This window comes from Neltuma alba, unplaced genomic scaffold (genome assembly GCF_004799145.2).
Source record: "Neltuma alba isolate B1F8T4 unplaced genomic scaffold, ASM479914v2 tig00011249_pilon, whole genome shotgun sequence".
Lineage (NCBI taxonomy): Eukaryota > Viridiplantae > Streptophyta > Magnoliopsida > Fabales > Fabaceae > Neltuma > Neltuma alba.
Window position 1 is genome coordinate 119,757 of NW_021635966.1, and position 22,861 is coordinate 142,617.

General features: G+C 33.6%; 3 protein-coding genes and 1 non-coding gene across 4 annotated transcripts; 3 read left to right on the forward strand and 1 right to left on the reverse strand.

The window, feature by feature from the left end:
- The first annotated feature begins 3,627 nt into the window (after positions 1-3,627).
- Positions 3,628-3,942, forward strand: LOC114762976 (uncharacterized). The gene has a single exon (XM_028952574.1). It carries the CDS (start codon positions 3,628-3,630, stop codon positions 3,940-3,942), a length of 315 nt encoding a protein of 104 aa, XP_028808407.1.
- Positions 3,943-11,712: 7,770 nt separating this feature from the next.
- LOC114762958 (peroxidase 3-like) lies at positions 11,713-13,281 on the forward strand. The gene is made up of 4 exons (XM_028952553.1): positions 11,713-11,944; positions 12,099-12,287; positions 12,386-12,548; positions 12,640-13,281. Exons 1-4 carry the CDS (start codon positions 11,735-11,737, stop codon positions 13,053-13,055), a joined length of 978 nt encoding a protein of 325 aa, XP_028808386.1. The 5' UTR covers positions 11,713-11,734; the 3' UTR covers positions 13,056-13,281.
- Positions 13,282-14,177: 896 nt separating this feature from the next.
- On the forward strand, positions 14,178-14,263 carry LOC114763013 (small nucleolar RNA R11/Z151). Its single transcript, XR_003742312.1, has one exon. It is a non-coding gene; the product is annotated as a small nucleolar RNA R11/Z151 (small nucleolar RNA).
- Positions 14,264-16,692: 2,429 nt separating this feature from the next.
- On the reverse strand, positions 16,693-21,342 carry LOC114762948 (traB domain-containing protein). Its single transcript, XM_028952545.1, has 9 exons — positions 20,785-21,342; positions 20,029-20,076; positions 19,826-19,885; positions 18,861-18,944; positions 18,669-18,773; positions 17,706-17,819; positions 17,511-17,611; positions 17,053-17,164; positions 16,693-16,945 (listed from the first exon to the last, which is right to left on the reverse strand). The coding sequence occupies exons 1-9, from the start codon at positions 21,259-21,261 to the stop codon at positions 16,817-16,819; spliced, it is 1,230 nt and encodes a 409-aa protein (XP_028808378.1). The 5' UTR covers positions 21,262-21,342; the 3' UTR covers positions 16,693-16,816.
- Between the last annotated feature and the right edge of the window lie 1,519 nt (positions 21,343-22,861).

A 22,861-nucleotide genomic window follows, 5' to 3' on the forward strand; every position in this document is an offset into this window, starting at 1 on the left:
TCATAAAAGTAATATCTAAATCAAATGCTCTCTTACTGACATAAGTTTTTATTGGAATTTACTTATTCATGGTATGAATATATCATTCCAGTAAAAACACGACATCGATAATTTTTTTATATAGAAAAAGATGGACAATGTATCGCGTCAGGAGAGAGTAACGCGTCTGGAGATCACTACATCTATCGTGTTCTCAAAAGAGTTCAAGCGACCGACGGCTATATAAAGCAATTCCTAGCGCCAATGGATGTAAATTAAAAAGGTAATTAATGAGATAAAAATGATAGAGAACCATGAACAACTCAGAAGGTAAACAAGGAGGAAAAAGAGGAACAGTGACCTAATGTGGCCAAGGTTTGATTAACGTTCTGGAACAGTGAAAATTTAAGGGATTAACGCACAAAATGGTTAGGATTTATATGGCGGAACTCAATATATTTATGCCTCATCAGGTAATTACTTGAAATTTTGTTACTACTTTTTTACATACCTAGATTATCTTATATATATTATCATTAGATTAAATAATATCATAAATATTATTTGCATGGTAATTATTTTTATTTTACGGGGTTACCTTGGGGACAGGTGAATAGAGATAAACGATTATATATTTATTTTAGAAGTTATGCATTGTTATATTTATTTCAAAAATTTAGAGGATTATTTTCTAAACCATCGGATTTACTATCCTGCGGCCCAAATTATTAATTGAAACGGCATGGAGGAAAATGTAATCATTGGGAGTTGTGAACCCATTTGACGCTAGAAACCTTTGGTCCTCAAACTCGCATAGATGGGCCATATTCTTTCACGTTTCCAGTCCACCAGCCATGTCACGTTGCCGGTTCAAAAAAAAAACACATACAAACAGATGAGGCATATCATTTTTTGGATTAGCTGACGGCTTGACCGGGAGGTGACAATTAGAAATACCTATTTGTGATTTAAAAAAGATTGGGTCTAAAACTAAAAAAAATTAATCCTTCGTAATATGATAATTTTTTATGGCTAAATTGCTCATTCGGTCCTTTAACTATATGTAAAGTTTCAATTTAGTCTTTTAACTTTAAAAAATATACTTTTAGTCCTTTAATATTAAAATTATTAGTCTTAAGTGATCATTTTTTGAAACAATCATAGTTGTTTTGAAAATTAAACTTAATATATTAACATTTAGTAACATTTTATCAACATTTAAGAACTCAATATTGTCATTTTTTGTTAACGGTTTTAGGTTAAAAGACTAAAAATTTACTTTTTAAAGTTAAAAGAGCAAAATGAAACCTTATATAAAGTTAAAAGACTAAAAGTATATTTTAGCCATTTTTTTATTCAGAGAAATGCACACATTTAACAGTGTTTTAAATAAGATTATCTTCAATAACACAATATATATACCCTTGCCTAGGGGGAAATACTTACTCTGAACGAGAGAGACTGTTCTTAGGCTAAAACACATGTTAAGATACAGCGACTGGGGCAAAATATTTACATGCCTGTGACTTGAAAACAAAAATACAGAACATAGTAACGTTTTACTCAAGTCTTACAAATGTTACTATAATGATATCACATGCAATGCATTGGCTCCCAAGGACTTCAAAACACTAATAACCCATAAATAAGCTATAAGGTGTAGGGAAATTAGAGGCAGAATTGAACGAAGGAGCTTGTATTGGCTAAAACACTGCCTAAAACAGAGTATAGAAATTAAATGCTCTATGGGGACATCTGCTGATGCAAATTGTGTTTACTTATTAGCAATTGAAATTATTTACATATGGTGGCAAAAAAAATTTTATTTACATACTACCTTCGATTCTTAATATAAGAACTAGTTGACTAATTTGAGTAAATTAAGAAAACTAGTTATGTTAGTTATTTGTAATAAATAAGTGTTGTCTTTCTTAAAATATTCTCAAGTGTATTGGTTAGAACTATTATTATTACAAAGACTATATTGGGAAAAAATGAATAAATATGATAGACAAAGTGGATCAGGGTTTTATATTTAAGATTAAAATAAAAATCAAACAAGTTCTTATTTTAAGAACCGGAGGTAGTATAATCCTTTTTGCTACCCCAATTACATATAATCTTAATTCTAGAAAAGATTATTATTCAATTTTGAAAGTAAAACATATACTATAACTTAATTTAATTTTTAACTCAGTGCATAATTTAAGACCAGAAAAATTCTCCTTTAATAAGATTAATTATTTTCCGTTGGCGGAAAAAAAAAAGATTAATTATTTTCTTCTGTACCGAGCATGAAAGGATGTAGAAATACACAAGCCAAGACTCGTGAGTTTCTTGTACGTCATCTTAAGAGAATATATGATGCATTTTATTACCTAAAAACTAATTAAACATGAAAATATAATGTTAATCATCAACAAATGTTGGGCATAAAAGAGGAGCATATGAGATTATGAGACAGGAAGCAGAGTTTCTTTCTTTTAAAGTGCAATTTACTCTCAGTTTTTAAAATGTCTCAATGTGATGACCCTTCACGTTAAATGGAAGGACGTTGACCTTTAAGTCCTATAAAAAAGAATGACATCTATCTTCATGATGCAGTAGATCTAAAGACGCTAGACTAAGAAGTTTCTTGCACGTTATGTTAATAGGATACATGGTACATTCTAACTAAAAAGTAAGTATAAAAATGTGGATCATCAACAAAATTTTATTAATAGTAATGAAATCTTTTAATTCGAAAGAAATAAATTAAAGGCTAAAATATATATTTGGTCTTTTAATTTTGTACAAGATTTCAATTTAGTCCCTTAACTTTAAAAAGCATACATTTGGTTTTTTAACCCTAAAATTATTAGGCTTCAATGATATTTTTTGTAACAATCATGGATGTCTTGAAAATTAAACTTAATATGTTAGTATTTGAGAATATTTTATCAATGTTTAAAGTTTTAATCTCATCATTTTTAAAATTTTTTTTACAGTTATAAAGAACTAAGTATACTTTTTAAAATTAAGAGACTAAGTTGAAACTTTGTACAAAGTTAAAGGACTAAATATATCCTTTAGCCTAAATTAAAACTTGCTGTTCAAAAAAGAAATAAATTAAAACTGATAATCATTAAAATGGAATCACATATGGACTATGGTACGTACATGTAGTTGCTTTTAATAGGATCGTGTATTTGTGTTATCTAATTATAATTCATCGAGCATGAAATTCGGCACTGAATATGATACAGATCACTTTCCTCCCCATTGACGCGTCAAGTGCTCCAAAGATAAACAAGTGAAAAGAGAACAGATAATACGATCACTTTTTTAACCAATAAAACTTCCAGTCTTACTTCTAAACCTCTAATTAATTGCATTCTTATCTCAATGTACCAACTAATCTTAGTGCTAATCCACGAGTTGACTCTTCAATCTCATACTTTTTAATGGATACAAAATCCTTTCACGAGATACTCTCTAAATGGCTCTGATGAACACAAAACTAACTCCCGATAATGCAGCTAAACACCCTAATTTCCCCCCTTCCCTTTTGGGAACCCCATTATTGTTGATCCATTATTAATTAAGTAAACAAATCACAACGCAAAAATGGAGAGCCTGCAGATCTACTGTGTAAAATAATAAGACGCCATGAAAGTGGTGGTGGAGAGTTTGACTGGAACACTTTTCTACGTGCATGTGAAGAATGACGCCACCGTGGCTGACTTAAAGAAGGAGATTGAGAACCACCAGAAGATCCCTTGTGACCGTCTGATCCTCCTTCTTGATACTGATCGTTGTCCTCTGATGAATCACAACGATGATGACGAGGAAGAAAGGGTGTCACTGAATGACTGTGGGGTCCATGATGGCTCCCACATATACCTCTTCTTCAACCCTGTAGATGATGAATCTAATGGCAATTACCATTTTTGCTTCACCTTGCCGGATGTTCTTCTCAGCTAATTATTATAAAAGAACACGCAACTTTATAGGGAAAATACATATATACCAAAATTAAGGAAATATATCATCACAGAGAGGTTAAAATAATTAAAGAGTGAGCTGTACGTAGGAGTCGATCAGAATAATTTTGATGATTATTGTATTGAGTTATCACTGGCGATAGCATATATATATGGGCTTGTAATTAATTACAGAATGGGTATAGAATGTGTCATTTTTGTACTGTTGGAAATGAAAATGGGGTTCGACAATCACAAAACCATGTGACTTTCTTGTTATTTTATATAATAAGAATCCGATTCAAGCACTTTCAGTCATTGAGTTAAGTTATTCATGGCCAGATATCCTAATGACTCTTGTTAACTTATTACTGGAGATAGCATATTGGCTTTTAATTAATTAAAGAATGATATAGAAAGTGTCATTTTTGTATGGAATTGGAATGAAAAGGGGTTTGACGATATCACAAAACCATGTGATTTTCTTGTGACTTTCTTAAAATAATAACAATAATTGGTGCTATTCAAGCACATTCGTGGCCACTGGGAATACAAATAGAAAAGTCCAACAGATCTTAAGAACAATATTAATTAAACCCAACGAAAACCGTATTTTCGTGTCACCCACATTCTATTAATTTTGTAATTCTGAAAGAGCATCATATATGAATATAAAATTAATAAATCATGATTACAATATTATATAAGCTGCCTACAAATATATAAAACCACTACCCCATTAATCATGGCACGATAAGTATAGCCAGGAATGAAACTCAAACAATCTTATTATTTTGCAAATACAAGAGTATTTGGAGGAATTCACACACACACTGTACATCGTGTGATTGAAGACCCACCTGTGGACATGTCGATGTGGGTTCCCATTTATACGAACTAATTCAAATTCATAAAATTTTATTCTTCCAGAAGTTGGTGATCGTATAACTAAAATTAAAATTAGACTAGGAATTTTGTATTCTTAAAACCGATTAGAAAGCATGCCATGCACTGATTCACCGAAAGACCAAAAATTTGTTATATATTCCTTTTCGACTTCAACTCGCAGCTGGGTCTTCCGTGTGCTGTATATAGTACTCCTCCGGTCCTAATTATAAGATCCAATTGACTTATTTGAGGAGATTAAGGAAGTAAGTTAAGTTGGTTATTTATAATAAATAAGTGTTGTCATTCCTAAAATATCCTTGCTAATTAAGTATATTGGCTAAAACTATCATTATTAGAAGGATTATCTTGAAAAAAAATGCATAAATATAAGAGACAAAATGGATTGGGTCTTATAATTAGGACCAAATAAAAAGTCAAATTGGGTCTTATAATAAGGACCGGAGGAGTATATACTTCAAGTCTTCAGCAACTGTACGTACCTTCATATATATATATATATATATATATTTATAAAAGTCTCCTTTTAATGTTGCAAAAAATAAATGATTGGAGTTCTCTTCAAAGTTCTCACAGCAACTGGTCCTCAATTAATTAGTTTGAGCGGTATCAGTTTAGTAAGCCGGCCTCGTGAGGTTTTATAAGCAAGCGGACAAAAATGGTTATGGCTAGGGACCATCTTTATGATTTTGTGAGATTTTTTTTGTAAAATACTGTACAGTATAAGAAAAATAAAGAGTCACGAAGAAAAACTGATAATATATACTAATGATTGTATTAACAAGTTAATTTTTTACCAGAAAATAATAACAAGTTAGTAATTATCAAAAAATACAATATTATAAACATGACTAAAAGTTTTTGCAGCTGGCTTATTATAAAAACCAAACATCAAGATTTTTAAAAAAAAGGAAAAGACAGAAAGAATAAACGATGCACAGATGATGAATTAATGATTAAATGCAAGGAGTGTTTGACTCGTAATGTGATTGGGGAAAAAAAGAGAGTATCAAAATGGAAACAGCTAAAGCTGATTTTTCAGAGCATGATGGAGCAACAACTATCCCCCATAACAACATGGTTGTTAATTGAACTAGATCAGAGTCTAGGCAACGGGAATACAAAGATTGAATTTTCTTAATTTCTTGGGGTGTTGCCTGATGCACTTAATTAATATTAATGATGCTGGATGCTCCAAATGAAAAGACATGTCTGGGGCCCAACATCGGCTTTACACCTAACCAAACAGGTTAATTTTCATTTTTTGTTGCATTAAGAACGTCTTCATCAGGCAACATCCAAAAGCACGAGGATCATTTCCAGCCATACATGGCGTGGAAGCATATATACGATTCCTTTTCAGCTTTGTCCATTGATCAACGTGCCCGTCGGCTTCGGTATTAATTAGATTAATGATCCAAATTAAATGGATTCACCCCATATTAGTTCAATAATCCTTCAATGTTTGATTTTTTTAATTAAAAGAGTACGCAATAACAATTTAAAATTACAAGCCGCATCAAACCCGTAACCCCCAATTTTTTGTCGAGTTTTAGTTGCTAGAACTTTTTCAAAATTCATGTGACGTCTTGTTATTATCTATAATAAATCCTTTTGAAATAATCAAACTTAATCTCTAAAATCTCCGTATCAAGATCCAGTCTGAGGGGTTGAGAGACGAGGAGAACGACTACCCAGCCTTAATATAACGTGTTGGCAACTAGATATGTGGTAGTTAAAGGGGAAGGGGAATGAAAAAAAAAAACCTTTCTCCTACGTTAGGAATGACAAATATTAAGTTGTAAGGATTTCGCTTTTGATCCAACTTAATAAATATGCAAAAAAGGGAAGGACTGATTAGAAGAATCTTATATATCCTTATTAATGGCCTAGAGACCACCAGGACATTGAAGTTTTTTTTTTTTTTTTTTAAGAGTACAAAAACGGAATCATAACGGTAAAATTGAGGTTGTCAATCTCAAGGGTGGATCAAGAGAGACACGCAAGTGATGGTTATATGAACTTTGGCTTCAATAGAACTGATTTGCAGAGAATCCAGTCCGGACTGAGTAATTTCTTATTTAAAGATACCGTATCAACGGGCGAATAGATAACACACGCGCCTATATATTTTTGTTATCTGAATCTTTAATTACAATTAAAATTGTCGACAAAAATCTGATGGCCGTTTCATTCTTGAAAACAACGTCAGATTAAAGAGCCAGGTTTTCATTAATTATTACCACTGCAAATGGAAGAATCTTTTACATCGTTTTGTGAGTTAATTTAATTAATTACTGTTCGAGAACTACCTCAGTCACAAAATTATTAGCCGTTAGTATGTCTTGTATTTAATATAATATAAAAACTAATTAACTAATTTAAATAAATTAAAAAAATTAATTAAGTTAGTAATTAATAAATAAAAAAAATCTTATATTTAGGATCAAATTATATATTTTCTCAAACAGTTAAACTATGCATCAGGAAAATTGTTAAATACCACCTCCGACCTTTAATATTAGGCAAATCATGTGTAAGTTAGAACTAATATTTGATAAAATATTTAACATATGCAACTACTAAAAGAATTATTTTAAAAAAAGATAAATATGATAAATAAAATGAATTAGAATCTTGTATTTAGGACCAAATTGTATGTTTTCTCAAACAGTTAAACTATGCATCAAGCAAATTGTTAAATAGTACATTTGGTCCTTAATATAAGAACTAATTAATTAGCTTAAATAAATTAAAAAACTAATTAAGTTAGTCATTTGTAATAAATAGGTGTTGTCTTTTGTAAAATATCTTTATTAATAAAGTATATTGGTTAGAACTATCATTATTACAAGAATTATTTTGAAAAAAGTAGATAAATATAATCTTATATTGTTAATACTATTAAGATCTCATATGTAGGATCAAAATAAAAATCAAATGAGCTCTCACGTTAAGAATCTGGTATTAATTATCAATATTCGTTGCTAGTATATTACTACTATCAAATTAAAGCTAGTGGTAGCGATTTACATGGATCGATCTCGTGGTGAGTTGCAGTATTATGTTTTTTTGAAGGGCTGGGGGGGGGGATGAGTCGTAACATTATGACTTATATAAATAGTATGGATTTACGAAAATTTACAGAAATACACATGAAGCTACATGTATATCTTAACAGTTTTAATCCGTAATGACGCACCCAGGGATCTGTATGTGTATCTTGTGTTCTCTCGTCACCTCACTGCGCCACCGACACTCTCATTCGGTCATGTGCATCATCAGACTTCTGAATTTTAAAATAATAAAGATACATTGAATAATACTGACTTAATAACAATCAATCTCAATTCTTAATATTAAAATAAATTAGAACGCGCCAGGAAAAGATTTTATTATTCTCATTAAATCGCCCGCAGCCATATGGCACTTACTCTATAGGTAGAAAAATGACAAGCAACATTGACTTATATTTAAATAGCAAAATTAGGGGAAAAAATGCTCCATCAAAAATTTTATTGGTGAGAGTGGATCATAGTACCATTATTCGAAAAGTTATAGAGCACCGATGGCTTCTGTATGTAAAAATCTATTAGATCCTTCTTACTAATAAATTTTTCAATAAAAGACTTTTTCCTAACTTTTTTTATTTATTAAAAATGACTTACAGGCTAATCTCTCTGTTTTTTTTTGGTTGCAAAAAAAAAAAGGTTGCAAGCTAATCAGAATGATTTCTGATTAACATAATCCCTATGCCTTATTTCGATTTCCCTCTTCATGATTGCATGTCATTGTGCTTGTTCATCTCTCTCTCTCTCTCTCTCCCCTCTAGTATTATTTAAATCGGTGCCAACATGTTAGAGATAATCAATCAAAGTCCAATATAACAAAGAATTTTTTTTTAAATAAAAAATGAGATGGAGGCTAAATCAATCCTGTGAAAAATTGAACCTACCACCTCCTCATGTAATGCAATCCACTAAGTGCATAAACAAAGAATTACTGTCCGTAACTTCCAATCCGAAGTCGGAGAGTAATATCTTCTTTTTTATTCATAACTTCATTCTCAGTTCATACATAAGAGCACAAATCAAATAAGATTCTTTTGATTTTATGGTCTTGCTGCTTCTTTCTTACCGTTTAGGAAACCAGTACATCAATAATTGGTCGACATGTATATACGGAACACATGGAAGCCAGTTAGGATCCAAACCCTTTACGTTATAAGTAAAAAATCGTTGTACGTAGACGATATTAAAAAGCTTCCTGACAAACACATGACAATATGAAGGTAACTCCAAAATCCTTGTAAAGTCACTTACGTTTTGGATGGACACTGCGCATAGAATTAATGTTGAGGAATGATATTAGCAAGTCATGTTTGTGTGATATATATATATATATATATATGGAAAAATGACCCAAAAAAATCCTGAAAATTTGTAAATATCAAATAAAGAATGTCAACAAAAATTTCTTGTAATTTACACATTCAGTATTGTCAATACTAAATAAAGTGTCATTACTAAACCTAATTTAAAATTTAGTGATTTTTAGTTTCTTTTTTTTGTTATTCTCCCTGTGTGTGTGTGTGTGTGTGTATTATTCCCACGTAAAACTTGATCTTATCTCATTCATGTTTGGCCAGCGCAATGCCTCCATGATTCCCTCCAATACATTTGCCCTAATCATCTAGCTACTAGTATATATTATCTTCAACCATACATCCCTTGCATTTTGGCATATGATCCTCATATTGTTACCTTTATACTATTCCTTATCTTTAGGTCCCAGCAATTCCAATCTTTCAACATTTGACATTCGGAGGGTATGGCTACAAATAAGTCTGTAGCATTGTGTCTTAAAATTACGATTGGATTGCTTTTCATTAAATCAAAAATAATGGATAAAGAAAGGGGTAGGTAATTTTAGCTTTAATTTTTTAGCTCCCATTAGAGCGAAAGCAGCTATGACTTGTTTATTTTCTCTAAACTCACGTCACGTGCCTCTAAACGTACATTTAAATCAAAACAACTATAATTTCACTTGTTTATTCTGCGTTTGAGTTAAACTCACATTCTACAAATGGATAATTACACTGGAGGACTAAATTTATAAATTACTAATTATATCCTCAAATTTATTACTTACGGAACATAAATTTATACTATTTGTTGTACAAGCATTTATCATCCCCTTAACATAAATTTACAACTAAAAATATATTTCATATTATTTACTATTCAAACAATATAGATTTATAAGTGAAGCAACGAGTGTTTACCATCCCTGGTCTGTATAAACAAAAAATTTGTGAATTTGTTCCCGAGACATAATTATCCCCAATACAAACTTTAGTCCAAAATAACGTACGTACCAGTGGTCTTCATTCTCTAACAAAAGATGGCTCAATTAGTAAAAGTAAATCGATAATATATTCAGTCATATATATTCTGCAAATTCAAATCTTCTGTATATTAATAATATATATGCCTGAAGTTTGAGGTAATGTTTGTGGGTATTTTTCCCCCTTAAGTAGAACCTCTGTACAATTTTTAAACGCATGATATCATACATATTGTATTTGAAGACCCAACCAATAATTATTTATATTTTAACCATTAGCACCAAATCTTCACGGCAAAGTAAGAAATAATAATAATAATAATAATAATAATAATAATAATAAATCAGCAGTTCCTGATTATCAGCTTGTACTTTGTAAAGCTCTCTCTCCCTCTCTTAGCTTGTCTACAAAGGTACTGGCCGAGACTTTTGCAAGATGAACAGGGTACAACAATACAAATGTTTCAACCCGTGATCCATAATTCAACACAACCTTATCCCTTAATCTGAAGTTTTTGCTCCGATACAGAAAGAGGAAAGACAAGATCAGGAACCAATGCATTTTGTTTGTCTAACTAAATCAGATCTTTAATTTTGACTCCCTGGGGCATCCAAATTATGAACACCTCCCTAAGTCCTAAGTAACAAGTGGAAAGAGAAATACAGAAACCGATGCATAAATAAGCCGAACTGAATCATTTTTTTTTGCCCCCACCAGGGACATTCAAATTACAGACATCCGCAAAAATATTCTATGTCTAATGCTCGCTCTAATATTTTCAAGCAAACTTGTCTACGCTCCAATTCATCTATCACGTTACCATCTCTTAACAAACATGTGCTTAGGTGGCAACATGTAGCGTCTGCTAATATAATTTTAAACATATTAGACAGCTCAACTGTATTCCAATATTTTAAGACATTGGAGCAGGTGTAAGTCAATTGTCTGCTGTATTGCCCTCAGCCTTATTTGTGAGCCCATGGATTTTTTCGCTGGAGGTCTCGTGAAATAAATATATATATATTTTTATTCACAATGTTAATATTTCAGCCTACCATTGATTGCTTCCAAAGGTTAATTCTACCTGCCATCAGATGCCTTGGTCCCTGGATAAAACTGATCAACAGTTTAGGGATACGGTAAGGCATATCAACTTTTAGAGCTGGATGGCTCTCCATGTTTAAAAAGTTGTAGTAACGGGTAAATTGAGATGAATTGAAATATTCAAAAAGCTCTCTGGTTGGAGCTTGCTTCCATCGAAGTACAAGGACATCCCTAACCAACCATTTTTTTATTATACTGATAGCATTATTGAATGAAAAAGAATAATAAAGTGACATGAAGTAATACCTTATTGCACATGTTGGTTGGCTAAGACTGTCTCTCTATGATTTGGCGCAGCTAGTGAATTATAAATTTATAACCACTAGCATGAATCATCCCCAGAGATGAAATTACTTCTCTGAAGAAGTAACTCACTATAAATATACACCTCTAGATAGGGACTCTGGCAACACAGAGCATTGCAAACAACACAAGAATGGCAAGCCAGAGTTTCCTTAGGGCTTTGATTCTGTGTCTCGTAGCAATCATTGGATCAACTCAGGCTCAATTGCAGCAAAACTTCTATGCCAAAACCTGCCCAAAAGCCGAGGCGATCGTCTACAAGTATGTTCACGAGCATATCCGCAATGCCCCTTCATTGGCAGCCGCCCTTATTAGATTGCAGTTCCATGACTGCTTTATCAGGGTATGAATTTCAAGCGGTGTCCTTTTCATTTCATGTTCATTTTTTGACTCAGTATTTTAGCATATACTCTATGAAGTACCGATCTTCAAGAACAGAAATTGCTGGTGGGCGAGATATTTTGTGGTAACTGAGGATCTAAGACTTGGCATTTCAGGGTTGCGATGCATCAGTTCTTCTGAACTCAACAACCAACCAAGCTGAGAAGGATTCTCCGCCAAATCTTACCCTCAGAGGATTTGGCTTCATTGAGAGGATCAAGAGCCTAGTTGAGGCTGAATGCCCTGGTGTCGTCTCTTGTGCTGATATTCTAGCTGTGACTGCCAGAGACGCTATTGTCGCCACTGTAAGTCTAAACTCTGCTACATCCTTATGTTTTCATTACACTTTTTTCTTCAAGATCGGGGCTGACCCATTTGCCCGTTTCTTTCTTCCATTTTGTAGGGTGGTCCCTACTGGAAAGTTACTACAGGTAGAAGGGATGGAACTGTCTCTAACGCTACAGAAGCTTTATTCGGCATTCCAGCTCCATTCCAAAACATCACCACCCTCCAAGGAATCTTCGCCGGCGTGGGACTTGATTTGAAAGACTTGGTCCTTCTCTCAGGTATTATGACAAACACTCACCGAGCACATTACAGCAGACGCAGACGTAAATTTCAGTGCTTCTAACCATGAAAACTTTCACCTTTTTTTAGGTGCGCACACAATTGGTATCTCCCATTGCCCATCACTCTCAAACCGCCTGTACAACTTCACCGGTAAAGGTGATCAAGATCCATCTCTAGACAGTGAATATGCAGAGAATCTAAAGAAATTCAAGTGCAAGACCAGCACTGATAACACCACACTAGTTGAGATGGACCCTGGAAGCCGCAAGACATTTGATCTTAGCTACTACGTTCATGTGGTTAAGAGAAGGGGTCTATTCGAATCAGATGCTGCGTTGCTAAACAACCCAGTCACAAAATCCACTGTCAACCAACTGCTTCAGGGTTCAGTGGAGAACTTCTTTGCTGAATTTGCCAAGTCTATGGAGAAGATGATCCAAATCAGTGTCCTGACTGGGACACAAGGGCAGATCAGGAAGCAGTGCGCCCTTGTAAACAACTAAGTAATTGCAAGTTTTTGTCCATTCTGGTGCATTTTGTATCATTAATTTTTTTTTTATAGTTTTATTCTATAAATTTCTGGGGTTTGGTAATGTATGTTCTGTCTCAGTTGTGTCTTAATTTGTTTGACCCCAATGGTCGGTTGTATGTTGTGGGCATAAATGATGAATCTCACTGTGTCAGGTTACAAGGGAGATAAGTTCTTGATGTTAATAAAAGGCCGAACTGAGAGATAATTCTTTGTTGTCATTCAAAACATCATCAGACATGGGATATCAGTAATTAAGTAATTATTAATACCCCAATATAAAGAAAGATTAGCGGCTTAGCATGATAGGAAAATACTGTATCTGCACAAGCAACTTCTTTCTTGTTAACATTTGTGTAAAATAAAATTCATGCTAGTCTTACATCATATACTTCTAAAGCAAGTGTGTGTGGAGGACGTAGTTTCAAAACTCCGGGGGGGGGAAAAAAATTGAAAGTCTGGGAGGTCAATTCCTTGTTGCTGGGCCATCGAAACGTGAAAAATATGGGTCTAGAGTTTACGAGTCAGCTCCAGCCCAATACGGCCCACATGTGATGAACTTTTGGACGAAAGCCCAGATAGGAAAACGCCAGAAACTTCTACTACTTTAGTAGCTCTCCTTTTAGGTCCCGCCAGTCAGGCAGTCACTGACTTCCCATCCATCTGTGACTTCATATCAGCGAATGACATTCCATCAACTTTCGTCTTGTTTCGTTTCCTCTCCTTTCTCCGCTGACAATTGTTACTTCTTGAGCCCTATATCATATCCCGAGCCTAAAATTTCGACGAATTGTCATCGGCTATCAGTTAGATTTGTTTTCTGTTCTTTCGATTGTTTTATAGATTCTTATTTGTGTGGTAATGAGGTTATTTTATTTACTTGAGTTTCTGATCTGAATTCCATGATTGACAAAACCCTTGGCTGCCTGAGCACACCTTAAGAAAAGCCAGTGAATCATTTTTTCCTGGACTGTGAATTTGAATTCTCCTGGAAAATGTTTGATATATATATAGAGAGGAGGGGGGGGGGGGAGCATGTTCTGTTATTTGGTGGCTGTTATCCTGAATGTGTTGAAGACTTAGGATATGAAAAATTGGGCTTATGATGATGATTTAATTATCTTAGCGGATTTCAATCAGAGATTTCTATCGGTGATCTGATTGTTACCTACACTGAAGCCCTGTTTTTAAAGTTTTCTAATAGATGTTTTCTGTCACTTGCAAATCCATTTGTGCGTGTGATGAAGCCAACTTAGCGAAGCCGTAGGCTGCTGTGATGAGATGAAACATTACGTGTTTATGGGTCCTATTCTTTAACTTCCCCTTCCATTGATCATTATAGTAATGATGCTGGCCAATTTTCTTGTTTAGCAGAAGATAATCTAGTATGAAGAAGCATCTCTTGAAGTGGCTGGGCAATAGTGGGCATGTTGGTTATATTAATGGATTGCCTTTCTTAATCCCTTTCGATGTTGATAAGCCACGTACATTCTTATTGTACACGAATTTTCAATCACTTGCGATTTTCTATTAAGGCAGATTTTTGCTTTTTGCGGAAAACAACAACATTTTTAATGCAAATTAAATTTATATTTGAAGATAAAGAACTATGTTATCACGCTAATTATTAATTCTCTCCCTTATTAAAGTGTTATCATGATAATTATTATTTTTCTCTTGGTCTGAATATGGCTGGCATAAATTGGGATGATGTGCAAGGGTTGCACTTCAATGCTATGCTTTGGTTGAAATATTCATAGCCAGCAGATTTCACAACCGGATGATAGTCATATCCATGTTTAGGGAACCCAGAACCATTCATATCAATGAAGCAGAGGCCAATCTCTCCATGGATGATGGTATTGAGAAACAAAATTGCAGATTGGATAGCAGCAATTTTCGAGGGTGTATTAAAGGGTCAAGAGAAAAAAAATTGAAGATTATATAGCAGCAATGGCCGCAAAGAGAGTTTGCTTTCTAGAGTATATTATAGGGTTAAGGTGGATTTAGTATACTAAAGTGTTTTTTTTAATGCGTTTAGCACCTTAGAGAATTTTTTTCTTCTGTGGTGTTGGATGTACCAACAAGAATTTTCCGGCACCTAAAAAAAATATTTTAAAGTGCTAGATGCATTAAAAGATTTAAATGCATCTAATAAAATATTTTAAAATGTTAGATACGTCTGAAAAAATATTTTAGGATGCTAAATGTGTATTTAATCACCAACAACTCCTTTGATTATTTGATATTCAAAAAGCTACAGGAAGCAAGGTGTCTGGGTTAGGAATTAGATAATGTCAAGGCTTTTTAACTCAAATAGCAATTCACATCCCCTCTAAATGGAAGGTTGTGAGATGTAACCCTAGAAGCGTCTCGGGTAGGTTGGATGTAATTATCTTGACAAAAAATAGATGATTAACTGGTGTAATTTTTTTCACTTGCGTAGGCGTATGCATCATGTATGCTTTTTTTTTTAAACTAGCTGATTTGGCGTTATGCATTTTATTTGGAATTTGTAGTTTAAGATTGTCCTTTGAGTGTCTGACTGCTTTTCATTCCATTGCACCTTCCGTAATTTTGGATTGTATGTGCGTGTGTGTGTGTTTTTTTTAATGTATTGAAGGGGTCTTTTGCAGGTCCAAAAACTAGCTCTTTTATAAAGCGGAAGAAAAAGTTTAAAAAATTGGAGAATAATATGAAATATAAAAAAATTAATTAATTTTATGCAGAAATTAAAAGAGAGTAAAAACCAACAATCGAGAGAGAATTATCCCAAGCAAACGAGCACATGATGTCCTTTTTTTTTTGGGGCCAGCAAAGTGTCTCTCTCTCTCTCTCTTTTCCTTTTTTTTTTTTTTTTCCTTTTGTTTTGGCGGTCATTGCAGCAAGTGCCTGATAACATATATGATATGTTAGTGTATATTATACATTTTAATTATTTTTAATTATATTAAATAACTAATGTCAATTTTTTGTATGGTATAAAATCTAATACATGTAGTCGTAAATACAATTTGTTAAATATTAAAATTAATCGATTAAATAAAATGAATAAATGCAATGTTAAATGGAACGTGAATTTCTATTTCTAATACCCACAATTTGTACGCTATAAAAAGCTTGTCTAATTTTTTTGACAAAAGTTAACATAATAATTTAACAGCAAATTAAAAACATGATATCACGGATAACTATAATTTCAAGAATTATGCACGAAGTAAACTTCCATTTATTACAAAGAAACCAATAACGAGACACATATGGTATCTATCCCTAAGACAGTCAATTTTCAGACTAAACAAATAATGTAATTTAAGAAGTTTCCACAGAAAAAATGTAATTTAATAAATTCCAGATAACGAAGAGGTGATTTCAGATTTTCACTACACATATTTAGAAGCAATCTTATAAGCATTCAACGTGCATTTGGAATGTTGTTTCATTTACAATATTACAGTTGTACCCAAAAAAAAAGAAAAAGAAATTGATGCACTTATAACGTGTATAGCCAATTGAATATTATCTTCACTTAAACCTTAGATTAAGTTTTTTTTAACAAAAAAAACTAGGATTATATCCACCAAAAAAAAAATCAGATATGATGGGGCCCAGAAATATCAATGAAAATATGGACCTCAGACATGCATCCGTGCGAAATTTTACAGCGACCCTTGAATCAATTAAATAGCTGGACGCCTGGACGAAAGATGCATACCAAGTTCATCATTCATCAAGTTATTTCCTGGTCGTCAGATAGATGCCTGCTACTATGGCTGCCCCAGCCACGGCAACACCTACGGAAGAAATGATTTTTACTGCTGAAAGACTTGGTTCTGACAATGGAATTGTCATGAGATCCTTCACCTGGTAAATAGTAAAAAGGGAAACTGACGTAAGAAAATTTGATTCGGAATCATTGAGAAAATAGTGCCACTTGAATCAATATGATTATTCAACGAATATTCACGAACCATAATAGGTTGCTTCCAATGCTTCTTTATTCCTTGTAGATGCCCCTTGCCAACAACAGCAACAACTGAGCTATTCTCTCGCGCCACCTTCAATAATGAGGAGGACATGTATCTGATATTTCAGGGACCAAATAAATTAGAATGAGAAGTATAGATGGAATTCCGCAGCCTGTATCCCAAACGTAACGGCAGATTTCTTTTTGAACCAAACCATTTCGGTAACAGGGGAAACCTAACTAGGACACCGACATTTCGGTAAAAAGATGTTAGGCAGTGGGCAAAACAGGTTGGTGGTGAACTCTTTAACGCATTAGGACAGTTCAAGCAAGCTATCGGATTAAAGCCACCAGGGTGCCCTCCTCATTACCTAGGCTATAAAATGCCGACATAACACAGAAACATTTTTCATACAAATTAGACTAAACAACACGAAGGTGCAAGTGTGCAAGACAACTCACTGATCCCGTTCATGTACAAGGGTCTCCATTAGAGTTGGAAACTCCTTACTCATCTCTTGAATGACAAGAGTTAGCATGTCAATGTCATCTATTTCCTTCAGCTGAAGAAAGCAAACCCAAAATCCCATGTTAGGGTATAAGACAAGATTTTTCACTTTATACTCATCACAGGTATAAGAGGATTATGAAATTTACCATTTTATTAAGATCGTCGGGGCTGGGTAAAAAAATGGCTTGAAAAATTAAAGAGTACAGCAATTTAGTCTTATGCCAAAGCGGCATCTTTCTCCATGTTCTCCATATGGTAATCTGTTTCAATTGACATCATAATTCAAGATAAATTTATTCAGTCCTTAGAGGCAAATAATGAAGCACTACCACAATGCAATCTAGTGAAAAACACAGAAGAAAATCTAGGGACTGAAAAATAATATTTGATGAAAAAAGTAACATTCCTGAGTTGTTTTTTTTTCTCATGCTCATAATTAAAGATAGAAAAAATATAACTTTTAGTCCTTGAGCTTTGTCTCAATTATCAATTTAGCGCCTAAATTTTGAATTAGAGCAACTCAATCATTGTAGCTTATTGATTTAAGGGATTAGGGACTGAGTTGTTCCAACTCAAACTTCAGGGACGGAATCAATAATTGAGAAAAAGTTCAACAACCAAAAGTTATGTTTTTCCTTATAAATATTAATAGTAAGCTTGCGAAAATTGGGCATGTTCCACAGAGCTTTACAAGGGACAGAGGATTCAAGCAATTATCAAATCTGATGCAGAGTTGGGAACATCTTAAAATGTAAAACTGGCATAAAGCAAAAAAGAAGGCCTAGGAAAAGCCTTGTACTCTATATCTAAGAAGCAGTGAAACACTAAACACAGCACTCCCGCAATTGAATATTGCTAACAGCCTTTCTGGTAGACATTTTTTTTTTGTTGAGCTGACTGGTAGACAGTTATATGACCGAATTTATCCTCAAGAAAGAAACAACACACGTCAGGTAATGGAAAGTCATGCAATATTCACCGTTGTGCTCCACAGATGTGATTTCTTTTGTAATTGCAAACGGTTATAAGTCCACTGACACTTGTTAATTGCAATAATTCAGAAATCTCTTTTTTAAAAAAAAAAAAAAAAAAAAAAAAACTCATCCAACCTGTACAGGACGATCACCAAGTATCACCCTGCCACCATACTTAATTGCTTCTTCATATGCTACCCGAAACTCAGAACCAGGAAAGACCTCAAGCTTACTGGCAACCTGTTAGACACGTTTAATATGAGGATTACAGCAATAGATTTGAATTTTTTAGCAACATTTAATATGATCTGCAAGATAGAATCGTGCCTTGGCAAGGAACCAGCTGTAAAGTACTCCAAAAATGTTATGTTTTTTCTTCAACATTGCAATCATTTCTCCCATGGCGGGTACCTGGAACGAGGAAATAGATAATTAAACAGATTGGTAGATGAAATAGAACCTGAGCAAATGGCATATAATATTTGCTGCAGCTAATGTTCAGCAATACAGCCACAGGGGCATTAAAATTAAGTAAATTATGCTGAACTGAATATGTGAGAAACCAGTAAGACGATGCATTTCTGTGAGACTGAATTATGAAGAGGCTTACCGTACCAATTAATTTTTACATTTTTCTTTCCTTTCAAAAATCTGACACTAAATACAATCTCCACCAGCAGATATTCAAAGAGGGCTCTCTCTCATAGAACTTCTATATGCTTCTATATTATTTTTTGGTCAATGCAAGCTTCTACATTCAATTTTGCCTCTTCTCAGATTGTCCTACTCCTTAGCTTATTTAGGGTTCGAGGGAGTCTTACAATGAGTTTTGAAGTCCTTGGTAGCCATTGGATTACTATTTACAGTGTTGTTTTTATTCAAGTTATGGTAATATAAATATTTTTTCCACTGTCTTTTTTTTACGTTGATTACTGTATGATCTAAAAAATAGGCTTTTATGATTCATGATAAGCATTCAAATTTGACAACCACAAAATAATCGCACACAAGTATGGTGTAATTCCTTCATCAGCAGAATACCCTATAGGCCGAAGCTAGACTAGCATTAGGATCTATTACGTAGCAATTGGATATAAATAATAAGGAACTGATAAGCACTCCAAAACATATCTTTCCATCTCAAGTCAAGTTCTACAAATTATTTATAACTTTATATTTTAAGTGGAATACTATTAATCTTATTTACACATGAGAACGAAACAGTAGAAAAGAAAGAATCTTTTGTCCACAGAAAGTGAAATCATTCCAAGACCCAAGGAAAGTGTTCATACCTTGAGGTTTTGAGGGGTAAGCACTGACACCCGACTTGAACACAATTCCAAGAAGACAACCTGCGGCCCAGAAAAGCAAGGCATATAATTCATTATGAAAAGCCTAGAAGCTGGAGGGATTTCCATGAAACTGAAAGCAGGTAGCTAGACTGCAGCATGGTCCATCTATTAATCAATTCTAAGTGAGTTCAAAAGGGAAGCACCTGTGGTTTCAGAAAATTGATTATTGCTTGAACTTCTCTACATGATTCCTGAAAAGAAACATGCATGGTTCAGCAAACATCCCAAGCTCTCGCTATTAAATATTTTATTACCTCGCACACAGATTCCAAGTTTTACGCTGTCTGTATAACATTGCATCCGACAAATTTTGACGGCAAAAACTAAGCTTTAACCGTTTGTTCAATATTCTGAAGGAATACAACGTAAGCAAGCACATCATTATCCATGGTCACGAAAGATTCGTTGTTTAGCAGAATTTCCTTCTTCGGTTGTGACAACTTCAATCCCGAAACAGATTCTAGGGAAAAACATTTGCTGTTATGAACAGAGACTAGGTGGTGAAAACCGACGGGACTGGTAGCAGTTTTTCGTTACTTCAATAAGGAATCAGTGCGAATTATAATTAAAACTAACATAATGATGAGAATTGAGAAGACAAGGATATGAATTTCTCAACTTCACAAATTCCAACAAAAGAGAAAAGTTACCAAATGAATAAGAAGGAAATCAGAGAATAACTTAATTGTAAATATACATATGATATAATGAATAAATAGAAAAGCGCTGCCAGGTTTTTGATGATTCAGAACTAACTGATTTTTAAAAAAATTGATTTTCCTTCCAAATGATCATATTGCCAATGCCCAAAATGAAAAAAACAAACTCAAAATCCCAAGCATTGTTCGCCTCCATCAATCCCAAATCATATACAAAGAAATGAGTTCGTCAAGTAATACCTGAGAAACGTGAGCTGTGCCAACTAAATAAACGTCACAAACAGCATCTTCGGCGGAGGACTCGCACGTCAGAACTATCACGTTTCTTGAGAGCTCCTCGGGAAGCACTTTCCGATTTTCCGAACCCGTGGCATCACGACTAGGCGATGCAGTGGCGTCTGTCGGCCCGTCGATCCGAACCATGCTGTCAGACAAGCTCTCGAAAGTAGGTTCCTGAATGTGAACAAAATCTTCGCCTCTGGCGGCGGATGAATCAAATTCCGGCGATTGGGAGTCCATGAACGGCAGGAGAGTCTCGATTCTGAGGCGAGCAGAAGTGGAAGCAGCAGAAGCAGGGGCTTTGGTGTTTGATGCAGTGGAGAAATGAAGGAAGCGCGTGGAGATGGGAAAAGCGGGGGCAGAAGTGATTCCGGGCTGGCGAGGCAAAATCGACGGCGCAACTCGGGCGAGCTGAGCAAGAGCGAACGGGCGAGTCATAAACACCGAATCTGCCAGAGCGTTTCGTCGTTAAGATGATCCAGAGGGACATCCATCGGTGCCCCCAAGCAACTACATCGCCTCCGAGGCTCAAACCCCTTCTATAGCCCTATGCCAGCTGCTCTTGGCGCTACCGCGAGCGAACCCGTTATACCGATTTTAAATTAGTTATGCATGATTTACCTTTTAATAAAATTGTTAAAAAAAATCCAATTAAAATAAGTTTATACCTTTTAAATTCATACTTCCTCCTATTTTTAATATAAGAGTTAGTTTGATTTTTAATTTGATTCTAAATATAACTCTCCCTCTATGATATTTATCTATTTTTTTAAATTAATCCATGTAATAGTGGCACATGTTAAAAATTCCATTAAATAGAGTTATAACTAATATACATGATTAGTAAAGGTATTCTAAAAAAGATAATGCCTAATTATTACAAATAATTAACTTAACGAACTTTTTTAATCCACTCAAGTTAGTCAACTAACTCTTATATTATTAAAAACCACTACCTTCACCCTTTAATATAAGGTGATTGACTAATTTGAGTAGATTAAAAAAATTTGTTAAGACTAAAACTGCTATTATTATAAGACCTATTTTAAAAAATAGATAAATATAAAATATAAAATAAATTAAAATCTTATATTTATAACCAAAATAGAAGTCAAACAAACATCTATGAGTTAGTAGTAATTTTGTTACAACAAGAAATCATATGCATCGAACTTTTAGGTACTATTTGGCACGAAAGATGTAAAGAGGAGAGTAAGAAAAATTTTAATGAGCTATATTTAAAAAAATAAAAAGATGTGATTTTAAAATTTTAATAAAAAATAATATAAAAGAATAATAAAAATTAATTAAAAATTTTAATCCCACTTTTTCAATTTTTTAAATCAAACTTATTAAAATTTTCCTTCCCACCTCTCTTCTCATTTTTCTTCACACCAAACCAAGGAACAAAAAATTAGACCGGATACTAAACCGGTTGAGACACTAGTTTAAAGGTTAGTGGGTCAGATTAGAGTCAGACCGGTAATAATTAAAATAATATAATTTAGTTAAAATTGATAAAAATATTCATATTCTAATTATAAAAAATAATATTTAATTTTGAAATAGGTAATCATGTTACAAAATATTTATGTATATAAATGATTTTTATTTCTCTTTTTTATTTTTTTCTTTATTCTTTCTTGTGACCGAATGGGATCTTTCTTTTTATTTTTTATTTTTTATAACTTTTTTACCATTTCTTTTCTCTTCCTCTTTTTTCTCTCTCCCACGTGCACTCCTCTTTTTCATTTTCTTCCCCATATCACGCATCACGCATCACGAAGCAGTTTTTTTTTCTTTTTGCCTTGGACAGTGAACAAGCAGTAGAATAGGCCATCAGTTGTGAGTCTTGCCTCACTGAGCACGGATCATCATTTTCCCTTCCCTCTCAAATTGCTTCTGCCTTCTTCACTTCTCTTTCTTTCTCAAACTGAGAAACAACAAATTTTGGCATCATTTTTTCTCTATACACTTCATCTATTCATCCTACTCTCTATTATAATTTTTGCTTTTCTTTCGGTTTTCTATGGGTATG